At 43.3% G+C, this 19309-nt stretch overlaps 1 protein-coding gene across 1 annotated transcript in view; it reads left to right on the top strand.

The window, feature by feature from the left end:
• BRINP3 (BMP/retinoic acid inducible neural specific 3) overlaps positions 1 to 19309 on the top strand; it is a 440239-nt gene that overhangs the window by 47766 nt on the left and 373164 nt on the right. Inside the window, exon 2 of the mRNA XM_084848196.1 lies at positions 5949 to 6234. Coding sequence (XP_084704322.1) covers positions 5999 to 6234 — 236 coding nt within the window. The 5' untranslated portion in view covers positions 5949 to 5998. The remainder of the gene's footprint in view (positions 1 to 5948; positions 6235 to 19309) is intronic.

Below are 19309 nucleotides of genomic sequence, written 5' to 3'. Positions count from 1 at the left end.
TTTTTTTTCAAAGTCACCCATGATAGGCTACGTGATGATTTACGTAGCCTATCATGGCTGACTTTGGAAATCTAGCCGTGATAGGCTACGTAAATCGTTACGTAGCCTATCACGGGTGTGGTGTGTTTTTTTTTTACTTTACTTTTTTGTTTTGCAATGGCAGCGGCGGCAGCCGGTCGGGAGACCGGCCCCCGCCCCCGCCGAACCGCCGCCGGGACCCACCGCTGAGAGGGACATTCGCCGAAGGTAAGTCGCATCACGGGGGGGGGGCCGGGGGGCCGGCGGAGAATTTCCCCAACACTTTCAGGGGGCCGAATGCGTTGGCGCTCGGCCTCCTGAAGATTCGTGGAGAAATTCTCTGCCAACCCTAGAAAGATCTGAATGTCCCTGACAGCCATGATAGTGCGGTCACTGAACTTGAGCCGGACATCCTCGAGAGTGAAGTCAAGTGGGCCTTAGGAAGCATTACTAACAACAAAGCTAGCGGAGATGACAGTATTCCAGCTGAGCTATTTAAAATCCTAAAAGATGATGCTGTTAAAGTGCTGCAATCAATATGCCAACAAATTTGGAACACTCAACAGTGGCCACAAGACTGGAAAAGGTCAGTTTACATTCCAATTCCAAAGAAGGGCAACGCCAAAGAGTGTTCAAACTACCGTACAATTACGCTTATTTCACATGCCAGCAAGGTGATGCTCAAAATCCTACAAGCTAGGCTTCAGCACTATGTGAACCGAGAACTACCGGAAGTACAAGCGGGGTTCCGAAGAGGCAGAGGAACTAGAGATCAAATCACCAACATTCGCTGGATCATGGAGAAAGCAAGAGAATTCCAGAAAAAACGTCTCTTTCTGCTTCATTGACTACACTAAAGCCTTTGATTGTGTGGATCACAACAAACTGTGGCAAATTCTTAAAGAGATGGGGGTACCAGACCACCTGACTTGTCTCCTGAGAAATCTGTACGAGGGTCAAGAAACAACAGTAAGAACCAGACATGGAACAACCGATTGGTTCAAAGGAGTACGACAAGGCTGCATATTGTCTCCCTGCTTATTTAACTTATATGCAGAGTACATCATGAGAAACACCAGGTTGGATGAATCACAGGCAGGTATTAAGATTGCTGGGAGAATTATCAACAACCTCAGATACGCAGATGATACCACCCTAATGGCAGAATGTAGGGATGGCGGAGAATTTCTCCCCGAATCTTCGGGGGGCCGAGCGGCAACGCATTCGGCCCCCCAAAATTGGTGGTGAAATTCTCCGCCCCCTGCCCCCCCCCCGGGATGGGACTTACCTTTGGCGAATGTCCCTCCCGGCGGCGGGTCCCGGCGGCGGTTCGTCGGCCTTTCATCAGGGGCGGGGGCAGCAGCCGGTCTTCCGACCAGCTGCCGCTGCCACCATTACAAAGTAAAGTGTAAAAAAATAAAAACACCCCGTGATAGGCTACGTAACGATTAATGTAGCCTATCACGGCTAGATTTCCAAAGTCAGCTGTGATAGGCTACGTAAATCGTTACCTAGCCTATCACGGGTGACTTTGAAAAAAAAAAAGCACGTACGCAAATTTGTGTTCCTTATTTGGTCCCGGTAGTCTACGTAAAGATTTACATAGACTACGTAAATCTTTACGTAGGCAACCGGGACCAAATAAGGAACGCAAATGGTGGCGCCCACAGGGCGCCGCCATTTGCGTATGCGCTCTTTTTTTTTTCCCAAAGTCACCCGTGATAGGCTACGTAACAATTTACGTAGCCTATCACGGCTGACTTTGGAAATCTAGCCATGATAGGCTACGTTAATCGTTATGTAGCCTATCACGGGGTGTTTTTTTTTGGTTTGTTTTGTTTTTTTACTTTTTGTTTCGCGGCCGGGGAGACGGGGCGCTTCTCCCCAGCCTGAATTTCAGCCGGGCGAGGCAGGGCGCCTCCCCCCCGGCCTGAATTTCGGCCAGGCGAGGCGGGATGCCTCCCCCCCCTCGCCTGAACTTCTGGGGGAGAAACGAAGCGCCTCCCCCCCACCGCGAAGCACCCCTGCGAAAAGGTAAGTGACTTTCGTACATCCCTAGCAGAATGTGAAGAGGATCTAAAGAGCCTTTTGTTGAGGGTGAAAGAGAAGAGTGCAAAAGCTGGTTTGAACCTCAACATTAAAAAAACTAAGATCATGGCATCTGGCCCCATCACTTCCTGGCATATAGAAGGGGAAGAAATGGAAGCAGTGACAGATTTTATTTTCTTGGGCTCCAAGATCACCGCAGACGGCGACTGTAGCCATGACATTAAAAGACGCTTGCTCCTTGGGAGGAAAGCTATGGCAAACCTAGACAGCATAGTAAGAAGCAGAGACATGACCTTGCCGACAGAGGTCCGCATAATCAGAGCTATGGCTTTCCCAGTAGTAACGTATGGCTGTGAGAGCTGGACTATATGGAAGGCTGAGCGCCGAAGAATTGATGCTTTCCAATTGTGGTGCTGGAGAAGACTCTTAACGGGTCCCCTGGACTGCAAGGAGGTCAAATCACGAAATCAGTCAATCATAAAGGAAATCAACCGTGACTGCTCATTGGAAGGACAGATACTGAAGCTGAAGCTCAAATATTTTGGCCACCAAATGCGAAGAGAAAAGTCACTGGAAAAGACCCTGATGCTGGGAAAGACTGAAGGCAAAAGGAGAAGGGGACTGCAGAGGATGAGATGGCTAGATAGCATCACCGATGCAATGAATATGAACTTGAGCACACTCTGGGAGAGAGCGGAGGACAGGAAGGCCTGGCATGCTATGGTCCATGGGGTCACGAAGAGTCAGACATGACTTAACGACTGAACAACAATGTGTTTTTAAACAGCCACATAAATAAAATGATGGAGGAAGCAAGCCAACTATTTTTTTAACCTCTTTATTTGCAACACAATGGCAACCACAAGAGACAAATGAAGTAAAAAAAGGTGGATTGATATCACGAAACTTATCAGTCAATATACAATAATCATTAACATCTCCTTTGATTTGGGGGGGGATTGAAAAAAAAAACACAAGGTAGGGAAAAAGGGATGAACATTTCCATTTCAAATATATATATTAATATAAGCAGTCCATATATCTAAAGAAGCATCCATATGACTTTGATAGTTGTAAGATGTGCAAATGTAGCAAGAGGAGTAAAATCTTCAGGTCAGCAGGAAGCCTGGGTTTGCTACCTGTTCTCAACTCGTGCTGTGCCAAAAATTTCTCCTACACTTTTTTCAACCATCCTTATTCAATCTGATAAAATATAAATTGCTTTTGAAAAGAAATTCAATACTGACTAAATTTTGGAGAAATTCTCAAGGATTGGGTTTGGGATTTTTGACCTTACCTTACTTAGAAGGTGGCCAAGGAATGAGCACACGTGTCCTGTCTTTCATTGAACAGTTATCACTTCGGCAGCCTGTAGGCAGCTTCCTCAGCTCCCTGCACTTCAGTTGAAGCTGGTGGAAGACATCATAAGCAAATTCTCCCCTTAGGGTTTTTTAGATTAGGAAGTGCAGGCAGCCTGGGAGGCTAGCTGTGATTAGGTAAACTCAAAAACACCACCCAAAGAAATACAACAAAAAGTATAGACTGCCCTGAGAATGAGGCAGAACAGTGGAAGCCCCTTTCATGGGGGAAGAAAACTTTCTGGAAATTGGAGGACAGATTTTGGCAAAGCATTAACTCTACCTCATCCCTGGAGCTTGACACAACATTGCCCCCCACCACACACACACACCTGCATTGTGGAGGATGAAAAATGGGGGCCAGCCTGCCAGCACAGTTGAAGCTATTGCAGCACGAAAAAAAACCCAAATCCTTAATAAAAATGAAAGAAGCTGTGCTACAAGCCCTTCCATTGGGGAGCCCTACCTGTGAGAAACCACTGTGAATTTCTCCTTCCCCTGGAGAAATTCAGTGAAATTATCTCCCAAATTTCTCTGCCCACATATAAAGTGGAGAATTTGGAGAGGCCATCTGCACACAGCTCTAATCCCATCCATTCATTGCATCTAGCATAACACCCCACCCCATCCCAACCCCAAACAATCTTGAACTCTGCAAGTTTTGTGAGAGAATTTAGAACAGCCTTCTCCAACCTGGTGCCCTCTAGAACCTTTGGACTTCAACCCCCATCAGCCCCAGCCACCATGGGCAATGATCAGGAATGCTGGAAGGTGTCGTCCAAAACATCTGGAGGGCATCACGTTGAAGGCTGATTAAGATGAATATCTTAAAATGAACATTTGGGGCATCAGGTTGACTGTTGAATATCTTAAAATGGACATCTGGAAGGCATCAGGTCGAAGGCTGATTAAGATGAATAGGTGCTGGTTTACTTTTAATAGTTATATGCATGGTTGGAAGTATTCATTTATGCAAAATTCATTTCTATGCCACCTCACCTGTGCAATCAACATGCCACATGTGGACAGGCCCTCAGTTACCATTCAGAGGACCTTGCCTAATACAGTCTTCTAAGCTTCATGGCAGTAGTAGCCACTCCTAATTTGAAAACTCATCAGTTCTACTTAAATTATATCCCTTTTGTATTTATACAGAAGTAGTTATGTATCCAAGTTTTTGTTTTCTAAAGAAGGGGGAAGTTTTATTATTATTTTAATGGTATTCCTCAAAAAGCCCCTACACCTAAATCATTGATGTTTCTCATCTCAACAAATTGTAGATCTTTTTCAAATCAGTCTATTGCAAAATCAGCATTTTAATTAATATTACAAGTAGGAGGAGACACCATTGCATGGGGTGCATGGGGACTTTGCAGAGTGAGGGGGAATCTGTTCCATTGATGGATGCTGTTCCATTAGTGGATGGACATGGTTGGATTTCTCCCAGTGCTACCAATGTGTTGCAAAGCTGGTACAAATATTGACTATTAGCTTAGTTTGGATAGAATTCTGGGAACTACAAAACTTCCCACCGTTTAATGGCTTCAGGTGGGATCTTCTGCACTGAAGATTTTTTAAAGTGGGAGGCTGGGAGAAATCAGTACTGAGGATATAGGGCAGCAGGAGTAAAGAGACTCCTCCTTCCATTTGGTCCTCCACTTTTCCAGGTGTTTTTGCTAGCACACAAACTCACACATCAACACTTACAATTGCACATGCTCAAACACTTGCATATGCTGTAACACATTCACTCTCTCTTATGCACATAAAAGGGTAGGGTAGTATCCAATGTTAGGTTAGTCATGACTAATGTAAGTCCCATTCATTTCAATTGGTCTACTCTAAGTAAGAATAACATTGGATACTACCCAAAATCATTTACTCACACAAGTCCTATTCAGGTGTTTGCTTGAACACATGAGGGCTCAAGGTGCCTAATGGGATGGACACATGCACACTGGCCCACCCCTATGTCTCCGCATGCCATCCCCCTCAGTTCAGATCTTGTTGTGTTGAACTGGCAAGGAGTTCTCCTCATGTTTTCTTGAACAGGAGTAGAACCTTCCTGTCATTGTAGACCCTGTCTTATCAGGGTTCCTGATCATGCTGGGAGTTCTATTTGCATCCAAGCGAACCCATCTCCTGTTCAGACCTTGTTGGTTCAACATGGCAAGTTCTGAGCTGAAGGGGGGCAAGGCTGGTGCACATGGAGTTTTAGGGGGAAATGTAGACTAGGAGTTACTAATTTTAACTCCAGGCCCCATCCCAGTACACACTTTGAGCCTTCACATGTTCAAGTGAATGCCTGAATAGGGTTACTGATGAAACCACATTCAGGACGGATGGATGGGATTAGACAAGAAGAAAAGGGAAACAACTCCCCCCACTTTCTGCTGCCCTCTTACCTACCTCAGACCCATTAGCAGCTATCTCTTCAAGGTGGGGAAAAAAGGGTTATGTTCCTATCAGCTTCACACATATGACCAAGGTGTGGTAATCTAATTCCCTGTGTGTTTTGCCTAGGTGTTCAGGGACAGCTAAGAGAATGAAGACTCTAAGTCCTCAGTGGAAGCATGATATGGCGATGCAGTGCTGGTGCTGAATTGTTCACTCTGATGGCTCTATGGGAGTGGATAGCCCTGAGTCTTCATTGCTGGGTTTTAGCCGTTGCTGCTGTTTCGGATCAGCATGCCACAAGCCCTTTTGACTGGCTCCTCTCTGATAAGGGACCCTTCCATCGCTCCCCGGAATACACAGATTTCGTGGACAGAAGCCGGCAGGGATTTAGCACAAGATACAAGATTTACAGGTATGGAGCCAAGGGGATGGTGATGGTGGAGGGATCCTCATGGGAGCTGTAAATAAATAACATGAGGTATCTTTAAGGGAAAGATTAAAAAAAATCACAGATGTGGGAAGCCAATGTGTGTAGGTCTGTTTATATATAAATACACCAAGGTCCCTTTCAGAATTATGGGCTCTTGAGAATGCCTGTTGAGATTGATGGATTGATTGATTGATTGAAGAGATAGCTGAAGGTGACCACCTGTTGACCAAATCCTTCAGTGTTGCTGAAGAGGAAATTTAACTGCTGGCCTAATCTCGATTTTCACTTTTTCCTAAATTGTAGGAGAACAATGATACCAGGGAAAAGCCATAGTTTAGAGTAGGAATCTGGAAGCTGGGGTCCTTCAGCTGTTGTCAGACTATATCTCCCATCATCCCAGACCATCGGGCATACTGCATGAACTGATGGGAGCTGGAGTCCAACAATATCTAGAGGAGCATAGGCTTCTCACCCTTAGTTTAGAGGGAGAGCATATGCCTAGCATGGAAAAGTTTCCACATTCAAATCTTTGGTGTCACCAAACTCCCAGTGGTGCCAGTGGAAGTTTCAAATTCCTTGAAATACAAATAGCAGCTTCAGAAGTAGTGTTTGTCAGGACTGTGGCAGGGAGAGAAAGTGTTTAAACTTCTCCCCTCACCACGGCTGCTATTTACAATACAAAAGCATTGAATCCATACAATTAACAGCACGTTCCAATGGCAGTGCTGAAAAAGGCCTCAGTTTGAGATCTTGCACAGCTGATGCCCATCAGAAGCATCTGCACTGAGCTACTATTGGTCAATTGTAACTGACTATTAGCCATAATACCAAGAACACTTTTCTGTGTTCTTGAGGATCCTTTACTGAAATCCTTTACACTTCTTTGGGATTTCAAATTGTTTTTATCTTCCAGCCTGATTGCATCTAAATGAGATAATAATGGTCAACTTTTTTGTTTTTAAGGCTCCAAGTCCTGTCCCGCTAAACACAGCCAGGCAGATTCAAGTCAGGCAGAAATGTGGCCAGTGAAGCTTTTTTAAAGGCTGGAGATAGAAATGATGGGGAAAGCATCATTAGCTAAAGTTCCGTCTGTCATGAACCTCCTGTTAAATGCACAGGAGCCCTGGCAGGGGGAAAAAGGGAACTTGAACAAGAAACTATGTTTTAGCCTCAATTCTCTACGCACGCATCAGAAAATGAGCATATTGTTGATCTATCCATCCTCTAAGTTGTTGTGATGAGAATAAACAGTATAACGAATGTAGCTCACTTTGCACATTAAAAGTGTCAAATACATTAATAATATAAATGCTGCGAAAACCTGGTCCACCTCCGAAGTTCTGCTAGAGGAGCTAGACCTCAACAAGAGGAAACTGACAAAAATGTACAAGGGAGAAAAAGAGGATATGCTTATCTTTGTGTTTTTAAGTACTGATCCTGGCACACCCCTTTTTCCAGTCCAAACAAAGAGTTGCAATGACTGAAAGAAACAGATTGGCAATTTCTATCACTTGGCCAATTTATGACCGAGAAATCGTTTGAGCAGGTGGTCGCTTATTTGCTTCAGATTGTTTTGCAGTAGTTTCCAGCTTTCTGAGCTATCGGTTCCAGAGCAATTGGAGGCAGACACAGCCTTTTCATCCTGCTTGTGTTTACTTGCAAAACTGCTGCTAGTTCTTAAATACAGGCTTGGGAGGAAGCCTGTCTTTGTGTCATGAAGATTTATTTTCCTTTGCTTTTTTCTACGCACCACCAGAGGGCACTGTGTGGCACTTGCAGGTCAATTTTGCATTGTAGTAGGTAGAGGCATTAAGAGGTCTGTGGCGCATTAAGTGTGATTCTGAAATATGCATTGGGGGTGTTTGGTGAGCACAACAGATCAGTAGAGTCAGCCACTATTTGCTGTACTTTAAAAGTAAGCTGTCAGTGCCAATTATAGGAGGGAAGAGCAATAATGCGAAGGCGGAGTTAGCATATTTCACACCCCTTTGTTTTTCTGTCAGTCCATGAAACAAATGTCTCAAAAAGCAAAATGCAATGTAATAACACTGATTTCTAGTGCCTCGGGTTTCAATACTATTAACCATAATAGTTAAGATACAAAGGGTCACATGTGGTATTGTGCCTTTTCTAGGCTCCGTTTCATAGCAGGATCCAAAGTCCTGCAAAAAGCTGCCTCTGAACGTTGCAGGATCTTCCAGAGCAGCCTGCAGTGTGGGATGAGGATGTCCAATCAAAAGGGAAAATCAGCATGGACATGTGTACGTGTCTGACCGCATGCAAGGAGGCTCTTTCTCCTTGTGCATGGGGTTCTTTGGCTTCTGGATAATATGCTAAATAACTTTTTTTGATATTGCAGGCATCGGAACTTTTGCTTTTCTGATTCCAAAATGTTTTCTCCGATTTGACATGTGTCTATGCCAGGACTGTTCATTTTATTTGTTTTTGTGTTGATGCTTGCATATTATTCCTGGCGGAGATTCTGCCATTGTTGCCACTTGTATTATGTACAGCCTCAGACACTTTCATAATGAACAGTCATGAGGCCACTCACTCTCATTCCCATTTTACTGACCAGAAGACTAAGGATAGGGTTGCCAACTTTGATTCCAAAAATACCGAGGCCAAGGATAGAATCTGGCAGAATCTGAGGGATCAGGGTGGAGTTAGGCAAGTCAGGGGCTGAGCCAGGATGGGAACTGATTGGTTCTGGAAGAGTTTGGTCAGTCCAGAGATTATATTGTTATGTGTGCTCCAATTCTCTGGGCAGTGAGAATTTCCAGGGGTGCAGCACTTACCTGGGTTTGGTTTCCTTTTAATGAGGTCACTGGAAGCTGGTAGAATTTTGTAATAGTTTTGTGTGTTTACTAATATACAGGTTGAGTTAAACCTAAAACCCCCCAGATTATGGCAACCAGCTTGACTGATAACTGGCAAATAGAGGGAGAAAACGTGGAGGCAGTGACAGACTTTGTATTTCTAGGCGCAAAGATTACTGCAGATGCTGACTGCAGCCAGAAAATCAGAAGACGTTTACTTCTTGGGAGGAGAGCAATGAAAAATCTTGATAAAATAGTTAAGAGCAGAGACATTGCGGATAAAATAGTTGCATATTTTATATATATATATATATATATATATATATATATATATATATAAAATATGCGACTATATATAAAATAGTTGCAAAATATAAAAAAGTTAAGAGACATACTGACAACAAAGTCCGCATAGTTAAAGCAATGGTATTCCCCATAGTAACCTATGGCTGCGAGAGCTGGACCATAAGGAAGGCTGAGCGAAGGAAGATAGATGCATTTGAACTGTGGTGCTGGAGGAAAATTCTGAGAGCGCCTTGGACTGCAAGAAGATCAAACCAGTCCATACTCCAGGAAATAAAGCCAGACTGCTCACTTGAGGGAATGATATTAAAGGCAAAACTGAAGTACTTTTGGCCACATAATAAGACAGGATACCCTGGAGAAGATGCTGATGCTAGGGGAGTGGAAGGCAAAAGGAAGAGGGGCCGACCAAGGGCAAGATGGATGGATGATATTCTGGAGGTGACGGACTCGACCTTGGGGGAGCTGGGGATGGTGACGGCCGACAGGAAGCTCTGGCGTGGGCTGGTCCATGAAGTCACGAAGAGTCAGAAGCGACTGAGCGAATAAACAATAACATAGGTGGAGGCTCATAGCTAACATCCCAGAAACTCAGTTCTCTGCACTGTCTCAGTTACTCAGTATGACTGTTTACAGTGCTTGTCTTTTCTTCTTTTACACAGACACCAGTATAAACACATTCCATGGGTGGGAGGGCAGGTGAAAGAGACATCACCTTTTCAGATATTTCATTAGCCATGGTTAAGACCCATTATTGAGAGCCATCAGCCCAGTCTCCCTAACATTAGATATCTACCAGGCCAGACCTGGCCAAACTGGGTTTTTTTTACCACTTAAGTAATACTCTGCTTAGAATCAAGGATCACTGAGCTGGAAGAGATCAAGAGAGGGCATTTAGTCAACCCCCAACTTCTAATGGTATTAATAGTAGAAATCTCTAGCTTTCATTTCAAAACAACCTAGACCATAGATTGATACTAAGCAAATGGCCAATTTGCCATTAATGCATAAAAATGCTTATAATGTATCTGCACTGAAGACTTCAACTGATTAAGGGTGTAATCCTATGGAGCAGATACTCAAAGGGCAGAAAGAAGGCTCTGCCGGGCTCTTGATGCCAGGGTGGGAGGAAGCTATTTTTGCCCTTCTGTCCTCAAAATGCTGTTTACATGGTCCCTCCCTGTCAGGGCCAGGTATGGGAGCTGAGAGGGCTTTGGATCCAGTGAATCCACAGCCTCTCCCCTCCCCATGTACTGCCCTACCCCCAACACATCCATTCCTCCCCCTTCCCAAGATTCCTGACCTCGAGAGAGGAAGCTGCCATGCAGCATTCCATGGTGGCTGGGTGGGGCTTGGATGTGTGTGTGTGGTAAAGGGGATTCACAGCTGGATCTCCTTCTCCAAGTTCAGAGCTGTCTCTAACCTCAGAGGAAGACATCTGCTGAATTCTATGGCCATTCAGATGCTGTCTAGGGGACTTTAGAATTGCTCTCTAATAGTAATTATCTCAGGGAACCCTGCAAATTATAGTTCTTTGGAGGTGAGACTAGGAAGTATCTCAAACTGGGAATGATTAGTACCTCACCAGATGACATTGTTTTTATTTATTATTTCTTTATAATCTTTGATATTCTGCCAACTAACTTGAAGATTCCCTCAGAGGCTTATCCAGAAACATGCACAATGAAATACAGAACAACAACAGCAACCCACTAAGCAAATTAAAATGACAGCTGAGCATCAAATAGCAGAAGTAGGCCCAGGAAAATCTCCAAACTGTGAACCTGATCCTGAATTCCCAATATTTTTTTTGTGGGAAGCCATGACAGTTAAGAGTGGAACAAGTCCAATATAAGTGAGCAGTGTAGACATTTGCTTTTAACATACTGACTCTTAGGTTTACTGTTGTCATTTTTTCAGATCCTAATACTGGCTACTTGCCAAAATGCAATTGTTTGGGTCAGATAGCAAAATAATAATGGCCAGTTGATCTAGGACAGCCTTCCTCAACCTGGTGGCCTCCAATGTGTTGTACTGCAATTTCCATCATCCCCAGCCAGCATGGCTGTTATGGTGATGAAGGACTTGTGTGGGAGAGAGCCACACAGACAACCAGAGATTAGCTTGATGTTCCATTAGTTCCTACTGCTAAAGATGCTGGATGCTATCCAGTAAAAAAGAAAGGGGAAAAAAAGAAAGAAAAAGTATTGCCTCTTCAATGGTAGGAGCATCTGTGGTGGAAACGGCTAGCAAATCCAGTAGCGTGCAAAGTTCTACCTAATGCATCCATGCCTCTTATTTAAAAATCTCTGTTTGTGGCCTCTGTATGCATAAACCCAGGTTCAGACATTATACGTATAAGAATTTAACTAGTGATGCATCTGAATATTGGAAGAAGAGGTGTAATAGCCCTTGGGCATGGTTAATGTGGTGGTGAGCTTACCTCCTACCTGCAGTCCGCCGCCCCTAGGCTCTGCTATCCAGAGCACATTTCAGACCCAAGAATGTTCACAAAGTCCTTTATTAACACAATACATGATAAAAGACTTAAGGACCCACTGCCTCAACTCCAAGGCCTGCCCAGGGGTGGGGTGGTGCTGCCCAGGCCTACAGAAAAGGAAGATAAGCTAAAACCTGTAGGCTGTCTTAAAGATGTATAGACACATACACACATCAGAAGAGGGAGCTCATAAAGGTAAACTCAAGGGTACTGTATCATGACGAATACAGAGAGCTTCGGCTATTGGGCGGCATAAAAATGAAATGAAAATAAGTAAATAAATAAATAAAATAAAATAATGAAATGAAATGAAATAAACTGGAGAGATTCAGGATTTAGTAAGGGAACAGAAAGGCTGTGGGAGAGGCTCTCACTTATTGCAGCATGCCTAAAGTGGACAGGTTGACTATACATATGACAGAAAAAGGCCTTTCCTATAATCTAAAGCATGCAAGTGATTTATAACAGGTTCACCCAAGCGTATTGCTGACACAGTTAGGGCCTAGGTCATAAAGGGCTCACCCTTAGTCAACCCTCCCAAACAAAGATACCCTTGCCTTGAGAGTGTGGTGGTGGTGGTTTGTGGGAATTAATAGCACAAAGAGCTATCTGAAAATGGCCAAGGTGTTGTCAGCCTCGTTCTTAAGATCTAGGCACATCCATCATCGCTAGGGTACATGGACATTGTGGTTTCCAGTCCCTTCCACTTCACTGAATTTAACCAGAATTTCATTGTTTGATAAAAGGAAAATTGGCAGGAAGGTTGTACTGGAAAGAGAGGGACTGGAAGGAATGACTACCAGATTGTTTTCTAAGCATTCTAAATTCTCTCCGAGAGCTCTTGATAATCCTCTTAGAGATCTCCCGAAAACTGAATTAATTATAAAACAAGCCAGTGGGAGCCCTCCCATCATTGTAGATGATGGACTTCTTTTTTTTTTTTTTACATCGTTTCAATAAATAAGAACTGCATGGCATAAGTGCTTAATTTTCCAGAAGTCTAAGGGCATAATCCTATGCATGTTTGGGCAGAAAAAACATTCCACAACTCCCAGCATTCCCCAGCAATGCTGGCAGGGAAATGCTGGGAGTTGTAGGACCCTTTTCTGTCTAAACATGCATTGGATTATACCATAAATTAGTACCCAGGGCTCACCACATATTTTAAAAGTCACAACAATTTTATAGACTTGCTTCACATCTTTAAACATGTGTCTATGGACATGTTTCAGAGAGGAAAAGAATGGAAATGAGATTATGCAAATGCTGGAGCTTTGGATAAGCATCAAATGACAGGAGTATTACAATTTAAAACACACACAGAGACACATACAGACATCAGTGATGCTATAGGCAAAACGGGGGGAATGAAGAATTAAATTTAACTGCAATGTACTCTAATCAAGAAATGTTCTGGCATTGTTCCGGCAAAACCGTCGTTCATTTCTAGAGAAAGCACAGTACCAAAGCTCGTCTGTCTGCAAATACCCCCTTCCACAAACCTGGAAGCCTTACTCATAACTTCCTTCTTCCCTCTTCTTTCATGGTTGAAAGTTACAGCTCACAGGGTGTTCAATTTTAGTTGTCTAAAATAAGTTAAGATTCAAGTATGGATGATTTAGGGTATCTTGATCAACTTGATCCTCTGAAGTTGCTTTTATTATACTTCAGGGTATGCTGGAGGCATATTTTCAAACACTAATATGCAACTGTGGGGACTATATGTTTCATTTTCTTTCTTTTACTATCACAGAACTTCAGCCACAGTTGCTTAGAGAAAAATATGTTTGTCTCTGAAGACTTGCATCACAGCCATGAGTCCCATTATTACTGCGGATATGTACAGATATAGGGATGTACCAATTGTGTAAAATCTATTCCTTCTGTGTTTTGCTGATTGTTAGGCACCTTTCATTCTGTCATCTGCCCATCCGTGGGATCAGATTTTTTTGTTTCTGAATTTGCACAAATTTACAGGTGCAAAAATGTGCAAATTCCCTCAAATGCACATTTTCACACTTCAGCCTATGGGGAAATGCACATTTGGCCCCCTTTTAAAAAAATGTGTATTTTTCTACAACAAAATTTGGGGAAGTTGGAAAACTGGTCCACAAGTCCACAGAATCTGCATAACAGGGAAGAAGCTGGTTAGCTGCAGAATCTGTGGATTCATGAAAATCCAAACTCATTTGATTCTGTTGCAGATTTCTCCAACATCCCCATGTATAGATGATAGAATTTCCCAGTATTGTTCCCCCCAAAAATGGCTAATGGTTTTTTTTTTCCTGCTGTTCATGCAGGTGGGAGGAAGGAGCAAAATAAAATCACCCCCCCAAAAAAAAAAAATTGGGGAGAGAGGGAATAATTTTGGAGAGATTTTGGAGACCTCAGCCATCCGTCCATGACAGAAGGGAGGTCCAACTGTAAACTAAATAATAATTGTGATGATGCAATAATATACCAGTTTTCCACCTGTTGCTTAATGTTGGGGTGGGATGGGGTGGGATTCTATCACTTCTGAAAGATGTACATGCTATAACAATGGAGGTTCTTGGGCGGAACGGAAGACAGTTTCAGAACCACAAAGCAACAGCTAGAAGCATGTCTCTCTGTGCTTGAACATGGAGTACAACAAGGAGGATGAAATCTGATGAGAAGGCAAAGCCAGCTGTGCAAAATACACACACACTCAGCCTTCCAAATTCCTGAATGTGTTTGAAATGTGTAGCTAGGCTTAGAAATCAATTTGTGTATAAATCTTTCTTGCACCTATTGTTTTTAATATTACCTTCTTTCTGCTGGCACATAGCTTTCAGGTCAGGTTGCTGCAGGTCAATCAGTCAGAAGGATGGTGGAATAAAGATGGCTCATATAATTTAGGCCTACCTGCCAGGCTAATGCTCCATGTTGTATGGTTAGAGCAGTGGTATGCCCCCCGCCCTCCACAACACATGTGATGTCACATGGGAGGTGGACACGCCACATGAAGCATTGGCATGCACACTCTTCTGTTTTTCATGCTTTCAGACTTTTGCGTGGAATGTCCATCTTACTAGTTATGCTATATGGTTAGTGGAGAGTAGGTAGCATACAGGTGTTTTGAAGTGCCTGCCTAGTAAATGTATAAAACCAGGGCATAAACCTGGCCAAAGTCATTGTGACACTATTTATCAAAATCAGAACCTTGACTATTCAATGGAAACATGATCTAAGCATAATATTACTGAATATCGCATCACTTGCTGAAAAGGAACATTTTTACTCCCTTGATTTTATCTAAATTTCACAGATTAAAATGACAAATAGTTGTAAAATAGTATAGGCATGATACTGCCTGGGAAGGGCAGATAATAGTGAATAACAGTGCTGGGAAGGCACGGTGGCTGTTAATGGGAACTCAACAAATGTAATTGAGGGGAGAAGGAATAAAATCACTGCTACAGGCTTACAGGGAAAGCAAACTCTGCTCACATCCATGCATTGTAAAGAGCCCTATTAATGTACTTGAGGCTGCCCTGGGAAACCACTAACCTCTCCTGTGGCTGACTGTGCATTGCATTCCATTTATGGGGCCACTATGAGAATCAGGATTGTAAATGTGCTTGAAGGGAAACGTGTTTTGCTATCACCAGAGCGTCTTCAGTTAGGGAATAAATAGCAGAAACAGTCCCATTTGCTTTTTCCACCAATTTTTCAGCACTCCCTAAATTGCTTTTGGCTAGCATCAAAATGGGCTGCTTTCCTATACAGAATTGTTTCTGTGGGCAAAAGCTAATGTAGTTCGGGACCGTCATTGCTATTAAAAGCAAGATCCCACTGAATACAGAATGTCCACAATTTCACAGTGATTCTGCCACAAGTTGGAACGCATTCATTAGAAAGCTCACAGAATACTAAAGACTGAGGGGCCCGTCTGACATGGCATTTGTAGCATGGGAGCAACTGCAGCATCTCCTTCTTGATTCATAAAGGTAGGTTTAGAAACTAGGGCTGTGCAGGGACCCCCCACCCCCGAACTGACTTGGAAGCTGCTTTGAGGCTTCCAAGATGGGCCCGATTTGCTTTGGGCTGATTCAGGGGGGGGGGATCTGTCTCGGCCTCAAAATGAGATTCGGATGGCCAAATCCCAGTTTGGAGACTCCCAGATACCCCCGCACAACCCCCCCAGCTCCCTACCTGGGCTGCTGTTGCCACCACTGCTAATGCCACCATCACGCTGCTATTGCTGTCCCCGCCTGCCACTGCCAGCTTCTGAGCCCTGGACACGTGCCAGCTCTTGTTGCAGGGAGCCACCATTTTTTAAATGGTGTCCAGGGCTCTGGAGCTGGTGGCAGTGGCAGCGGCAGCAGCGGAGGTGGTGGTGATAGCGGTGACGGCAGCGGCAATGGCAACTCCTCCTCCTATGATGGCTTAAGTAAGGAGCCGGAGGTGCTGGCGTGGCTGGGCCAGGGTGCCGAAGCACTGAAGTGCACCAAAGTGCTTCAGAGAGCCCCCAACCCTCTTTGGGTCACTTTGTGTCCCTTCGGCTTTGCCTCGAAGTGGCCTATGCTTCCGCTTGTTCCTGTGCATGCTAACCAAGTGATGTGGGAACAATCTGTGCCACAGTGGCTCTGCATCACGAAGGTAACGTAAGTGTATAAGCCTCATCTGAAGACCATCCCGAAGTATCATGTTTTTATAGCATTTATGATATGACTGAAGTACAATGTATGTATTACAGTTTTACCTCACTCTTCATTCAAAGAGCCAAGAATAGCTTACGTGTGGTATTCCAATGGTCTCCCAGCCAGCCATTGTCCTACACCAGACACACTTGGCTTCACCAACAAGCCTGCTTTGTGCTTTGAGACCATTCTTTGGGTCAAGCTGAAAAGTCTGGAGGAGTCTACTAGTAGGGATGGACCAATCAGTTTTGTTTTTTTCTCAGTTTCTCATTTTTCCAAGCTTACGTTCAGTTCATCCTGAACTGTGAGGTATTTTTTTTTTTAAGTTTGCATGAACATTCACAATCATTTTTGTGCACATTTCTCCTAATGCATACATTTTTGTATGCACTTTGTCTAACATACACATTTCTTTGCAAACAATTTTCCTGACATAAGGCATTTTTAATATTTCCCCTAATATACACATTTTTGTACACATTTTTTGTTCCAATGGAAAGCACCATTGGAAAAGTGAGCAAAGTGTGAATTTCGACAGATAACTGAATTTTAGTTCGCAAGTGTGTAATAAGGCAAAGTCACGTTAAACTGTGAAGTGCATTAATTCCTCTCCCATTCCTGTCTACTAGTGCCAAACCAAAGAGGAAACATTGATGACACAGCACTGTCCCAAACGCCTCTGTCTGGCTCTGGTGACAAAATGTCATCATTTTTTTCTTTCTTTCCTCTCTACTCATATCAAATATGTTTAAATACAAACAATGATGTTTCTAATGGAGTTGTGGATCCACTCATAACAAGGCTTGTAAGAATATAAGAAATTATTTTGCTGGTGGATCAGGCCACAGGTACATCTGTTCCAGTATTATGTTTCCAATAACAGCCAGCCAAATGCATCTGGAAACTCACAAAGAAGGGCTGATGGTAATAGGCATCCCTTGTTGCTGGCCCCTAGCATGTCATAATCACAGGTATACTGTTTCTGCCCTGAAGAGCATTTGCATGCATTATCATAAGTCGCACTGTGCATCTCATGCCCACTGCAATTTTCCCCTACTTGCATTCCACTTCTAGTCAGTGGTGTAGGGATACATTTTGAAGTGCAGGTGCTGATCATGATGGTCCTCATAGCCACCCCCCCAAGGTGAGTCCCAAATGCAGGCCCAAAATGTTGATCCCTATCAACAAACCGGTTCTAGCAGTGTTCATCTCCACCTTGAGCAGGTCTTTTGTCAAATGAATGGGTCTTAATTGCCCATTTAAAGCTAAGCCAGCCCCAAATACTTTGCATTACAACATGGAACAACGTATTGTTTTGGGGAAAATTCATCCCCCCGCCACCCCAGATACTGTGAGGATTGCAGCTAAGCCCAGACAGAACAGGGAAGTCTGAGGCGGGTGGGGATGGAAGATGATGTCAGTATCCTTGCTAATTAAAAAGTGCCAGAAGAACTGCATCTCTGTGAGTCCTGGTGCCGCTACACCTCTGCTTATAATAAGTACCTACTATATGTGTGTGTGTGTGTGTGTAATATTTGGGTTACACAATCAAAGATAGAGCTAAGAAGTTTAAGATCACTGGCTTGACTCAGAGTTAGTCATACTTAGAGTAAACCAATTCAAATCCATGCTTAAAGGTGCAATCCTATGCATGTTTAGACAGAAAAAGGTCCTTGAGCTCTCAGCATTCCCTAGCCAGCGTGGCTGGCTGGGGCACACTGAGAATTGTTGGAATTTTACCTGTCTAAACATGTGTAAGATTGTATCCTAAGTTGGTTTTTAAAGGGTCTACATAGGAAACTGCTTCATACTGAGCCAGACCATTGGTCCATCTAATCTAGTATTGCCAACACTGACTGGCAGCTGCTTTCTCTACCTGAAGATGCCAGGCATCTAATCTCAGACCTTCTACATGCAAATCATATGCTCCCACAACCCCTAGCAGGTGTAATCTAAGTATGATTAAGTCTGGAGCAAACCCACCGATTTCAGTTGATTTTGATTGGTTAAATGAAATAACTCCAGCATATCCTCTTTATTCTTTGGGGTATTGTTGTCATCTTTTCATTTTAAATATGTTCTAGCCTACCCCAAGGTGGGGCAGATTTTTTTAACTTTTTTTTTTTAAAAACAAACCATTTTCAAAGAGCTTTGAATCAAGGACAGAGTTTCGGCTTTAAAAGATGTATGTGTTTCCACAAGATTGATAATCATTAATAGGGTGTATATAGGCCATCAGCTGCATTTAGAATGTTTATTCATAAAACCATTACAGATATTTGTCCACTCTCAGTAGACCAGATTGCAAAGATGCAAGATGTAAAATGGGACCATTATTTCTGCTGCTTTGAGGATTTTAGATGTGTGGCTTTGCTGTCTTAGTTGCTATACCCTTTGATTTGCTTTTCAATGCCCTGTCTGTTCTATCATTTACGATTCAAGAAGAGTTAATAAGGGCAGTCACTTTCCGCAGAGGAAACAATCATTCAGAGCATTTATCTTTTGTCTCTGCGATGGATTTTTCTTTTCTTTTTGGTATGGGGGGAGCCTCATTTTTGAATTAATCTTAACTGATGCTATAAGGTCTTTACTGCAGTAATGTCAGCTGTCACTTTGCAAATAATAGTGCTACAGTTTCAGAGAATGGTCTTATGTTATGCTTCTCGCTTCTCAAAGTGGTAGGAAATTTCTGGGCAGCCTTTTACAGAGTTAGGCTGCAATTATATACACATTTACCTGGGAGTAAATCCCATGGAAATCTTCTGAGTATA

Source organism: Heloderma suspectum, chromosome 4 (genome assembly GCF_057233095.1).
Source record: "Heloderma suspectum isolate Gila_16-S chromosome 4, 16-S_ref, whole genome shotgun sequence".
NCBI lineage: Eukaryota > Metazoa > Chordata > Lepidosauria > Squamata > Helodermatidae > Heloderma > Heloderma suspectum.
This window is presented reverse-complemented; position numbering and strand designations above follow the sequence as displayed.